Source organism: Ornithorhynchus anatinus, chromosome 5 (assembly GCF_004115215.2).
Source record: "Ornithorhynchus anatinus isolate Pmale09 chromosome 5, mOrnAna1.pri.v4, whole genome shotgun sequence".
NCBI classification, from domain to species: domain Eukaryota; kingdom Metazoa; phylum Chordata; class Mammalia; order Monotremata; family Ornithorhynchidae; genus Ornithorhynchus; species Ornithorhynchus anatinus.
Window position 1 is genome coordinate 77,740,664 of NC_041732.1, and position 12,440 is coordinate 77,753,103.

At 50.7% G+C, this 12,440-nt stretch overlaps 1 protein-coding gene across 4 annotated transcripts in view; it reads right to left on the bottom strand.

Moving 5' to 3' along the window:
• KIF17 (kinesin family member 17) overlaps positions 1–12,440 on the bottom strand; it is a 73,653-nt gene that overhangs the window by 53,414 nt on the left and 7,799 nt on the right. For all 4 annotated transcript variants that reach the window (XM_029066227.2, XM_029066229.2, XM_029066230.2 and 1 more), the window contains 2 exons: positions 12,157–12,303; positions 5,735–5,836 (listed from right to left, as the gene is read on the bottom strand). In XM_029066227.2, coding sequence (XP_028922060.1) covers positions 5,735–5,836; positions 12,157–12,303 — 249 coding nt within the window. The remainder of the gene's footprint in view (positions 1–5,734; positions 5,837–12,156; positions 12,304–12,440) is intronic.

Here is a 12,440-nt window from a genome sequence, read left to right on the forward strand (position 1 = left end):
TCTCACATTTATATCTTTAAATTATGAGACACACACACACACAGAGCAGAAAGAGAAACCCAGAGACGGGGAGAGAGAGAGACAAAAGTGAAGGGATTCACACTCGTCTCTTGTCAAAGGAAATCAAAATCAATATTTACCATGGAAGAGTAGATATTCTGAAATACTTATTTATATTAATGTCAGTCTTCCTCTCTAGACTGTAAGCTCATTTTTTTGTTTTGCTGGTTTTTAGTGGTATTTTTTAAGCACTTACTATGATCCAGACACTGTACTAAGCGCTGGGGTAGATACATATAATCAGGTTGGACACAGTCCCTGTCGCACATGGGGCTAACAGTCGTAATCCCCATCTGACAGATGAGGTAACTGGGGTACAGAGAAGTGAGGTGACTTGCCCAAAGTCAAACAGCAGACAAGTGGGGGAGCCAGGATTAGAACCCAGCTCCTTCTGACTCCCAGGCTGTATCCACTACGCTGCACTGCTTCTCACTAGGCAGGGAACACGCCCGCAACATATCCGTCAACTCTGTGGTATTGTACTCTCCTACTTCATGTTTCACTCATTCATTCAATTCCATTTTATTTAGCACTTACTGTGTGCAGAGCACAGTACTAAAGTGCTTGGAAAAGTACAATACAGCAATAAACAGTGACAATCCCTGCCCACAACTGGGCTGTACTGTGGGGCTGGGAGGGGCGGGGGGAGAGCAAAAGGAGCAAGTCAGGGTGATGCAGAAGGGAGTGGGAGATGAGGAAAAGTGGGGCTTAGTCTGGGAAGGCCTCTTGGAGGAGATGGGCCTGCAGTAAAGCTTTGAAGCCGGGGGACAGTGGTTTTCTGACGGATTAGAGGAGGCAGGGCGTGCCAGGCCAGAGGCAGGACGTGGGACGGGGTCGGCGGTGAGACAGGCGAGATCGAAGCACAGTGAGAAGGTGAGCACCAGAGGAGTGAAGGCTGTAGAAGGAGAGAAGGGAGGTGAGGAAGGAGGGGGCAAGGTGATGGAGAGCTTTACAGCTAATGGTGAGGAGTTTTTGTTTGATATGGAGGTGCATAGGCAATCCCTGGAGATTTTTGAGGATATGTCCTGAACATTTCTGTAAAAAGATGATCCAGGCGGCAGAGTGAAGTATGTCTGGAGTGGGGAGAGGCAGGAAGCTGGGAGATCGGCAAGGAGGCTGATGCAGTAATCTAGGCAGGATAGGATGAGTGAATGTATTAATGTCATAGCAGTTTGGGTGGAGAGGAAAGGGCAGGTTTTAGCAATGTGAAGGTGGGACTGTTTGAAGGCAGTGGGGAAGAAGCCATTGGAGAGTGAACGGTTGAAGATGACTGTTAGGGAGGGAAGAAGGGAGAGGGTGAGAGTTTTTATAAGGTGTGAAGGAATGGAGTCCGACGTGCACGTGGAAGGGGTGGCATTTGAGAGGAGGCAGGGGATCTCCTCCGGAGATACTGCTGGGAAGGATGGGAAAGTTGAAGAGGGGGCCAGAAGGGGGAGGGACTGAGGAGAGGCAGGGGCGATTTTAGGGACCTCAAACTCGATGGTGTTAATTTTCTTAATCAAGTAGACAGCCAGGCCATTGGGGACAAGGGATGGGGGAGGCGGGTGGACAGGAGGCCTGAGGAGGGAGTTAAAACAACTGGCGGGGGTGATGGGCATGGGTGACAATAAGGGAAGAGAAATAGTTTTGCTGGGCAGAGGAAAGGGCAGTTTCCTGACCTTCCCCACAACATCTTAATGGTTCCTGCTTTTTCTGGCTGCAGACCTTCTTCCCAGGACTCGGGGCTGGCCATCTAATTAGACCGTGGCTGATTCCCACCTGTGTCTTCTTTCCCAGCACTTAGGACAGTGCTCTGCACATAGTAAGAGCTTTGTAAATACTCCGATCACTACTATCGACCTCTCAGTTTTCTCAGGTATTAAACAGGGCATTATTGTGCTTCCGGGCCTTTAGCTCCCAGAGGTTAAGCTTATTGATGGACAGGCCGTCCCTGTGCTCTGAGGCAAAAGCTTGCCCCAATAAACACCCCTTCAAACACACACACACACCCAAACACTCTCTCTCCCTCCCTGTCTGATCAGTCCAAGTAGCCTACCCAGCTAACTCAGATTTAAAAAAAAATTTGGACAACTAAACCAAATGGGGTTTGGTTAAGATACAGCACAAACCTCATTTTGGGTATTTTGTGCAGCCCTGAGAACCCTCAGAGATGTCCGGAGAATTGATTTGTCCGGAGAATTGATTTCCACTGTTTTCTCTTCCTTAGATCCTCCTACCGACTTACCCCCTTGACAAGAAATGTTTAAAGGGGAAAGAGGGGAAGGGGAAATGGTGGGGGAAGAAGGGTTTCAGAGATCAGCTGTCCGTCAGGCTACCGGGCTCCTCAGGTCTATAGCCACCTGGTCCCGCGGCCGGGGGAGAAGGGAATCCATGGCAGCAGCTCTTCTGAAGAGTCCCAAATGGCTCAGATATTCCGATTTCTGCCCACAGGACCCATGGGCAGATTGTGAGCCCACTGTGGGCTGGGATTGGCTCTCTTTTTGCCATCTTGTACTTTCCAAGCACTTAGTACAGTGCTCTGCACATAGTAAGCGCTCAATAAATATGACTGAACGAATGAAAGTGTAGGGGGTTCTCAGCGTGGCTCAGTGGAAAGAGCCTGGGCTTGGGAGTCAGAGGTCATGGGTTCAAATCCAGACTCTGCCACTTGGCAGTTGTGTGACTGCGGGCAAGTCACTTCACTTCTCTGGGCCTCAGTTCCCTCATCTGTAAAATGGGGATTAAGACTGTGAGCCCCACGTGGGACAACCTGATTCCCCTGTATCTACCCCAGCGCTTAGAACAGTGCTCGGCACATAGTAAGCGCTTAACAAATACCAACAATTATTTATTTTATCTCATCTAACTCAGCACTGACCCCCACTTCCTCCTCCTAGCCTGGGACTTCCCCCACTCTACATGCGCCAGACCGCCTGTCTCCCCACTTTCAAAGCCTTAATAAGGTCGCATTCGACCCGTCACCAAAAACCGTCGATCCCACCTTCACGACATCGCTAAAATCCGCCCTTTCCTCTCTTTCCAAACTATCGCACTAATAGTCACTCGATCTATCCCTAGATAGCCCAGATTACTGCGTTGGCCTCCTGGCTGACCTCCGAACCTCCAGTCTCTCCTCACTCTGGTTCATACTTCATTGCACTGACGGCCCAGTGGATAGAGCCCGGTCCTGGAAATCTGCCACCTGTCTGCTGTGTGACCTTGGGCAAGCCACTTCCCTTCTCCAGGCCTCATTTGCCTCGTCTGTAAAATGGGGATTAAGGCCGTGAGCCCCATGAGGGGCAGGAATTGCGTCCAATCTGACAACCTTGTATCTACCCCTGTGCTCAGTACGGTGCCTGGCACACAGTAAGCGCTTCACAAATACCACGGTTATTGATATTATTCTTAATAGTAATTATTAGGGTATAAAAAGTACAATCATGGGTAGAGAAGGGCGGCCCTGCCCTCTGCCCTTCTTGATCTGGTCTCTAGACGGAGGTGGTTAAAGGGTGTACCGGGGGTGGGAGGGTAGGGGGGCACCAGCAGACAAAACAGATAGGGGTCCTTAGCCTGGCAGGCTTAGCCCCTGCATCCAGAGCCATGGCTCCCCCAACCCCTGCCCAGGGCCGAAGGGGCTTTACTGATGGAAAAGCCCCCCACCTCTCTCCATTTGAGGTATCCCACGCCCTCCCCGAGCATAGGACAGATGAGCCCACTCTATCCTCGCCATCCACCACGCCAAGGCAGCACTCTCTTCCAAAGTGGGTGATCCTGGACGAAAGCTCAGGAAATCTCTGCCTGCCTGGGCGGAGGAGCGCAGGGGGGAGCCCGAGGGGGACGGAGAGAGGAAAGAGAAACCCAGAGACAGGGACGGAGAGAGACAAAAGCGATGGGATTCGCCCTCAATCTCTCGTCAAATGATATCGCTATTTACTGTGGAAGAGTAGATGTTCTGAAAGCATTTAGCCCAGATGAGAAGCCCTTGTCATCACCTGCCCTGTGTAGTGGGGAAGAGGGAGGGGAGGCTGACATTTTGATGAGTCTCGTTAAATCCCTCCGCCTGCCGGGGAGCCTAGTTAGGAGAAAGTGCTTGCTGGGGCGGCAGAGAGAGGTCTGGGTTCAGGAAGTGCTCTCTCGCTGGCAGTGGGAGAGAGAAACATTTGGAGAGGATGGAGGGCGGCTTTCTGATCGAAAAAGGAAAATGCTTCTGGTTAATGGATGCTTTCGGCGGCCCCCCAGAAGTAATCTGCCATCCTAAAGAAGTCCCGCTTTTTACGGTTTTTGTTAAGCACTTGCTATGTGCCAGACACTGTACTAAGTGTTGGGGTGAGCAGCTAATCAGGTGGGACACAGTCCCTGTCCCACTTGGGGCTCACAGTCTTAGTCCCCATTTCACAGATGAGGTAAATGAGGCACAGAGAAGTTAGGTGACCTACCCAAAGTCACACAGCAGACAAGCGAAGGAGCCGGGATTAGAACCCAGGTCCTTCTGACTCCCAGGTCCGGGCTCTAGCCACTAGGCCATGCTGCTTCCCCAGGCTGACTTTATGGCTAGAGTGGCTTAGTGGCAAGAGCCCGGGCTTGGGAGTCAGAGGTCGTGGGTTCTAATCCTGGCTCCGCCACTTGTCAGCTGTGTGACTTTGGGCAAGTCACTTCACTTCTCTGGGCCTCAGTTATCTCATCTGTAAAATGGGGGTTAAGAGTGTGAGCCCCACGTGGGACAACGTGATTACCTTGTATCTACCCCAGCGCTTAGAACGGTGTTTGGCACATAGTCAGTGCTTAAATACCGTAATTATTATTTATTATCTCCGGGTCCCAGACTTGGCAGCCTACAAGATCCCTTCAGCCAGACTCTAGTGGGCTTCTGTTGAAGTCTCCCAAGCACTTAGTATCCTGGATTGCACCCAGTGGGTGCTGAAGAAATATCACTCCTCCTCCTCTTCTTTCTACACCTGATTTTATCTATCCCAGCAAATAGCACAGTGCTTAGCACATGGCAAGCCTTTTAACTGGCAACACTACCTTCTCAAGAGAGAAGCTACTCCAGGGCTTTTAAATTCATTTTTTATGGTATATGTTAAGCGCTTACTATGTGCCAGCCACTCTACTAAGCACTGGGGTGGATTCAAACAAATCAGGTTGTTCACAGTCCCTGTCCCACCTGCGGCTGGCAGTCTCAAACTCCATTTTACAGATGAGGCAACTGAGGCACAGAGAAGGGAAGTAACTTGCCTAAGGTCACACAGCAGACAAGTGGCGGACCTGGAAATAGAACCCGTGACCTTCTGACTTCGAGGCCGCGCTCTATCCACTGTGTCGTACTGTTTCTGAAGAGCAATCGGCTCCTCCCAAAAGCAATCAGCTGCCATCGCCATCATCATCATCCATTGCTGGACCACAGAAGGATTTCTCAGGGACCAACCCATGTCCCGAGGGCAACTCTCCAGACCCAGCTGTTCCCAGGAAAGGATCTAGACCAGTCTGATTAAGAAAATCCCCGAGCTTACGTTGCGCGCAGGGAACGACTCTGTTATACTGCACTCTCCCAAGTGCTTAGTATGCGGCTCGGCACCCGATAATAAATACCTCTGATTGATTGATTCATTGATTCTTCACTTCAAGATGAATTGCCCTCTTTGCCTGGGCTGCGGATGAATCAAAAAACAGTCCTTCCCCCATGACTGGTCCTCACCTCCAGCTTCTGCTTTGTGTCCGCGCCGAGCAGATCTCTGATATCTTCGTTGTAGATCTCCAGGTATGAGGCTCTAACCAAGAACTTGGTGTTTTCGGCACACTGTACGGGGAAAACACAGACACGGGTCCTTATTCACAGGTTCTTGAGAAGCAGCGAGGCCTAGTGGGAAAAGCAAGGGCCTGGGAGCTGGAGGACCTGGGTTCTAATCCCAGCTCCTCCTCTTGTCTACTGTGATCATGGGGAAGTCACTTAATTTCTCTGTGCCTCAGTTTCCTCATCTGTAAAATGGGGATTAAGACTGTGAGCCAAGTGGGACAGAGACTGTCCAACCCAAGTAGCATGGCATTCAGTACAATGTCTGACACACAGTAAGCACTTAGAACCACGATTATTATTATTATCCTTATTCAGTGCAGCGGCCCTGTTCAAAATGCAGCCAAAAGGTAGATGCCAACCTCCTCCCTATTAACAGGATCATTTTCAAGTTTAATGGAATAATAAGCAGCAAAGTAGAGCAGCAGCGTGGCTCAGTGGAAAGAGCACGGGCTTAGGCATCAGAGGTCATGGATTTGAATCCCAGCTCTGCCACTTGTCAGCTGTGTGACTGTGGGCAAGTCACTTCACTTCTCTGTGCCTCAGTTACCAGATCTGTAAAATGGGGATGAAGACTGTGAGCCTCACGTTGGACAACCTGATTACCCTGTATCTACCCCAGCGCTTAGAACAGTGCTCTGCACATAGTAAGCACTTAACAAATACCAACATTATTATTATTATTATAATGATAACGATGGCATTTATTAAGCACACACCATGCGACGAGTACTGTTCTAAGCGCTGGGGCAGATACGAACTAATCACCAAGACACCCAGGGGTTTCCCCCACCTCTCGTCCCTCAGTGCCGTCCTCTCGGCGATCCTGGCCCCCTTTGGGTCAAGAGTGGCTTGCCCAATCAGGAAAAAACTGTTGGGCCTCGCCTGGGGGTGGGGGGCCTGTCCCAAGGTGACCGTGGAGTACCGACCATCTCAAGGTCAAATGCTATCTCGTGACCTCCCGAGCCGGCAGGCGGAACTCGGAAGCAAGGGTGGGACACCGCCCCCGCAACCGAAACTGCCAGATTGACAGCCCGAGCTGGGAATATAGAAGGTGCCCCTTGCCCGCGTGCCAATCAAATTAGGGATAGAGGAGGGGGGAGGGCAGAGATAAACACCTGTCGCCTCTAACCTTCTGTGCAGAGGAATGGGACTTGCAGTGCCGGCTGCAGGTCGCCTCTGTCCAGAGGGTGAGAAGGTCGCTCGGCCTGCACCGACTGAGGAGCCGCGGGATGGGTGAGTGTCCCGTCCCGCTGAACGCTCGTGGGGTCGGAAGCCAGACGCTTCGCCACGGGTATGTAACGTTTAAGTGGATTTGATGCCCGAGTGGGACGGGAACATGGTGAGAGCTAGCCCACTCACCAAGTGCGAGTAACACATAAGTGGGTAACGCAAAAGTGGGTTTAACACATAAGTGGGTTTAATAATGCATAAGTGGGTTTAACGCATAAGTGTCTGTAACTCATAAGTGGATTCCTCCCGAGTGGGGCACGCACATGGTGGGAGCTAGCCACCTCACCACGTGCAAATTAATCATAAGTGGGTTCCACCTGGGTGGACCTGGGTGTCCGGCCACAAGCGAGTAACATAGGAGTATATTCCTCCCGTTAGGGAAGCTCTAACACACTTAATTCTATTTATTGCTCTTGATTCTATTTATTGCTATTATTCTTGTCTGTCCATCTCCCCTGATTAGACTGTAAGCCCGTCAAAGGGCAGGGACTGTCTCTATCTGTTATCAATTTGTACATTCCAAGCGCTTAGTACAGTGCTCTGCACAGAGTAAGCACTCAATAAATACTATTGAATGAATGAATGAATGACTATTCTTCCCATTAGGGAAGCTCTAACACCATATTCCTCCCAAAAGGGGGGGCTGATCTGTTGTGTCTAAATAACCAAATGATTCAACTCGCCCCACGGAATAAATTTTCCGTCCCCGGCCTCTCTCTCTCACCGCACCGATTCCGAACGAACCCGTCCCCGGCGGTGGGTGACAGGGCCTAATTTCAAACGCAGCCCTGGCTGTTACCGTTTAGGAGCGAGGACGTCCGTGAGGTGCTTTGATATCTATGGGCAAACTGCACATCTGGGCTCCATAATGACTCTGAAAAGATCTGGAATTTATGGGCAACGGTGTCTTAAAGGGGCAGAGCCTCCAAAAGACAGCTAGATGAAGCGATCCAAATAGTATTCTTAGCAAATGGGGAAGGGAGTGGACTGCAATGTCCAAGAAGAGGTCAGTACTGCCTCGTGCCCACAGTTTTCAATTGATGATGATAAAGATGGTGAGGAAGAGGAGAAGGAGGAAGGAGAGGAGAGGTGGATTTGACCCAAGAGAAGCGACGATCTTAGGTCTCAGGCCACTCAGTCTCTTTCGTGGGCTCCTCCTCTGCCTCCCACCCCCTAACTGTGGGGGTCCCTCAAGGTTAGGTTCTGGGTCCCCTTCTATTCTCCACCTACACCCACTCCCTTGGAGAACACATTCACTCCTAAAACTTCAACTACCACTTCTTTGCAGCTGATTCCCAAATCTCCATCTCCAGCCCCGATCTCTCTCCCTCTCTGCAGTCTCACATTTCCTCCTGCCTTCAAAACAACTCTACTTGGGTGTCCTGCCGTCATCTCAAACTTAACATGTCCAAAACAGAACTCCTCATCTTCCACCCAAACCCTGTCCTCTCAAAACTCCTCGTCTTCCACCCAAACCCTGTCCTCCCCCTGACTTTTCCATCACTGCAGATGGCCCCACCATCCTTCCTGTCTCACAAACCTCTATCCTTGCATTATCCTTGACTCCTCTCTCTCATTTAACCCCAATATTCAATCTATCACTATATCCTGTCAGTTCAACCTTCACCACGTGGCTAAAAACTTCCCTTTCCTCTCCATCCAAAATGCTACCATGTTATTCTAAGCACTTATATCCTATCGTGCCTTGATTGCTGTACCAGCCTCCTTGCTGACCTCTCTTTCTCTCCCGGCTCCTGTCCATACTTAATTCTGCTTTCCGGATCATTTTTCTACAAAATCGTTCAATCCACGTTTCCCCACTCTTCAAGAACTTCCAGTGGTTGCCCATTCACCCCCACATCAAACAGAAACTCCTTTCCATCGGCTTTAAAACACTCAATCCCCTTGCCCGCTCGTACCTCACCTCGCTACAACCCAGCCATACACTTCGCTCCTCTAATGCCAACGTACTCACTGTACCTCAATGTCGTCTAGTTCACTGCCGACCCCTTGCCCACGTCCTGCCTCTCGCCTGCAACACCCTCCCTCCCTCCTCATTTCCAACAGACTATGACTCTCTCCACTTTCAAAGGCTTATTGAAAATCCATCTCCTCCAAGAGGCCTTCCCTGACAAAGCCCTCCTTTCCTGTTTTCCCACTCCCTTCTGCATCGCCCTAACTTGATCCCTTTATTCCCCTCCGCCCTCCACCTGCCGGCCCCGACAGCCCCTCAGCATTTTTTACATATCCATAATTTATTTATATCAACAGCTGACCCCCTCTAGACTGTAAGCTCATTGTTGGCGGGGAATGTGCCTGTTATATTGCTGGGTTGTACTCTCCCAGGTGCTTAGTACAATGCTCTGTACCCATTAAGTGTTCAATAAATACGACCGATTGATTGATTGATAGGAAGAGAGCACTCACTCAGGTGGGAGGTGGCTTTGTTCCAGTCCCCAGGAAAGGAGCTGTAAAAGCGGGGAAGCAGTGTGGCCTAGAGGAAAGAAGAGGGGCCTTGGAGTTGGGGGATCTGGGTTCTAATCACTTACTGCCATGTGACCTTGGGCAAATCACTTCACTTCTCTGTGCCTCGATTGCCGCATGTGCAAAATGGGGATTCAACAGCTGTTCTCCCTCCTACTAAGACTGTGAGCCCCGTGTGGGACCTGATTATCTTGTACCAGCGCCAGAGCTTGGTACATACAAGTGCTCACAAAACTCTTAATATTATCATTACTTTAAAAACTATGTGTCTCCTCGGGACTATACGGACATGGCGTTCTGTGATTTCAGAGCGCAATCACTGAGTCACCCGAGGCTGCTTCCGAAGTCTACTGGGAACGCCACCGCCCGGCTTCTTCTGCCGGTCGTGCCGGTCAGCAGGAACCCGGAAACCTCTGGGATTTATGGGGCACGGGCTGCGGAAGCCGCCAGTCTGTCCCCTCCTGCCCTCCTGGCCGCTCCAAGACGCACCCCTTCCGTTGGGTGAACGCCATAACGGAAGCTCGGGTCAGGATGGGGTCCAGGACGAGCCCAGCAGAGGAAAGAGACTATAAGCTCCTTGTGGGGAGGGAATGTGTGTCTTTTGTCTTTTTTGTCTTTTGTATACTCTCCCAAGTACTCAGTACAGTCTCTGCAAATAGTAAGCGCTCAATAAATAAGACTGAATGAACGAACTGAGGGTGGGCGGCAGTGCTGGTGGCCATGGGACTCGGGCAGCAACGGAGCCAATTGCCCCAGTTGCCCCATTTACCCTCAGGCCCCTTGCGGAAGTGAGAGCCGAGGGACCAGGGGCCAGCCAGATTTCCACAGGACGTTACCCCTCTCCACCTGGGCCCTTCCTGCCAGTGCCCTTTCATTCATTCAATCGTATTTATTGAGCGCTTATTCTGTGCAGAGCACTGTACTAAGTGCTTGGGAGAGTACAGTAATAATAATGTTGGTATTTGTTAAGCGCTTACTATGTGCCAAGCACCGTTCTAAGCGCTGGGGTAGATACAAGGGGAATTAGGTTGTCCCACGTGGGGCTCACACTCTTCATCCCCATTTGACAGATGAGGGAACGGAGGCCCAGAGAAGTGAAGTGACTGGCCCAAGGTCACCCAGCTGACAAGTGGCGGAGCCAGAATTAGAACCCACAACCTGCGACTCTCAAGGCCGGGCTCTTTCCACTGAGCCACGCCGCTTAAACAGTGACATTCTCTGCACACGATGAGCTTATATTCTAGAGGACAAACCAGTCTAGAGGAGCTGCATGAAGTGATTAAACAAATTAGTTGGAAAGAATCTTAAAGGCATTTTACAGCCCACTCTTTTGGAGCCCCAGGACGGGGTAGTACAGGGAAACACGTGCCGTATTTTCAGTTAGAAAACCTGAGGCCCGAGGCAAGGAGCAGGCCCAGAGTTGGCTCCCGGTTCCCTGGGATAACCGGAGGGCTTTCCCCGCTAATAATTAATAATAATAATAATGTGATATTTGTTAAGTGCTCACTACCTGCCAGGCACTGTATTAAGTGCTGGGGCATAAACATGATAATCAGGTGGACACGGTCCCCGCCCCACACAGGGCTCACAGTCTCAATCCCCATTTTACAGAGGAGGTAACTGAGGCACAGAGAAGTGAAGCGACTTGCCCAAGGTCACACCGCAGACAAGTGGCGTAGCCGGGTTTAGAACCCATATCCTTCGGACTCCCAGGTCCGGGCTCTATCCACTAGGCCATGCCTGGTAGTCAGGAGCCCTGGGTTCTAATCTCAACTCTCCCACTTGCCTGCTGCATGACCTTGGGCGAGTCACTTCACTTCTTTGGGTTTCAGTTTCCTCATCCGTAAAATGGGGATTCAATAACCGTTCTCCCTCCGTGAGCCCCGTGATGGACTGGGATTGTGTCTGGTCTGGTTGTCCTGCATCTACCACAGTGCTTGGCACAGAGTTAGCTCTTAAAAAAAATCACAATTACGAATTACCATTACTGCTATTATTATCCGGCCAATCCTCTCCAGCCATCTTAATAATAATAATAATGTTGGTATTTGTTAAGCGCTTACTATGTGCAGAGCACTGTTCTAAGTGCTGAGGTAGATACAGTGTAATCAGGTTGTCCCACGTGAAGGTCACAGTCTTAATCAGCGTGGCTCACTGGAAAGAGCACGGGCTTTGGAGTCAGAGGTCATGGGTTCAAACTCCGGCTCTGCCACTTGCCAGCTGTGTGACTTTGGGCAAGTCACTTAACTTCTCTATGCCTCAGTTACCTCATCTGTAAAATGGGGATTAAGACTGTGAGCCCCACGTGGGACAACCTGATTCCCCTGTGTCTACCCCAGCGCTTAGAACAGTGCTCGGCACATAGTAAGCGCTTAACAAATACCAACATTATTATTATTAATCCCCATTTTACAGATGAGGGAACTGAGGCACAGAGAAGTTAAGTGACTTGCCCACAGCCACATCGGGGGCTACCGGACTTCTGATTGCCTCGATGTGCCAATACTAACAGCAAAGCCACTTCTGACATCGGGAGAAAGTCTCTGAAGATCCCTGGGTCCGAACCCCGGCCCTCCCGAGACCCAGAACCTCCCCGAGTCTCACGGTACCTGGACGCTCTCGAAAATGTGCTCAAACGCTCTGGGGATGACGCCCCTCTGGGAAGACGGGTCCGAGAGGCCCTGCATGGTGAAGGACTTGCCACTGCCCGTCTGGCCATACGCAAAGATGGTGCCATTGTAGCCTTCCGTCACGCCCTGGAATTCAAAGCACAGACAGCAAGGTTCAGCAGGTCCTTCCCTTCCAAATTACTAAAATCCCACCTCTTCCAAGAAGCCTTCCCTGATTTACGTCCTCACTTCCTCTTCTCCCACGCTCTTGGATTTGCACCCTT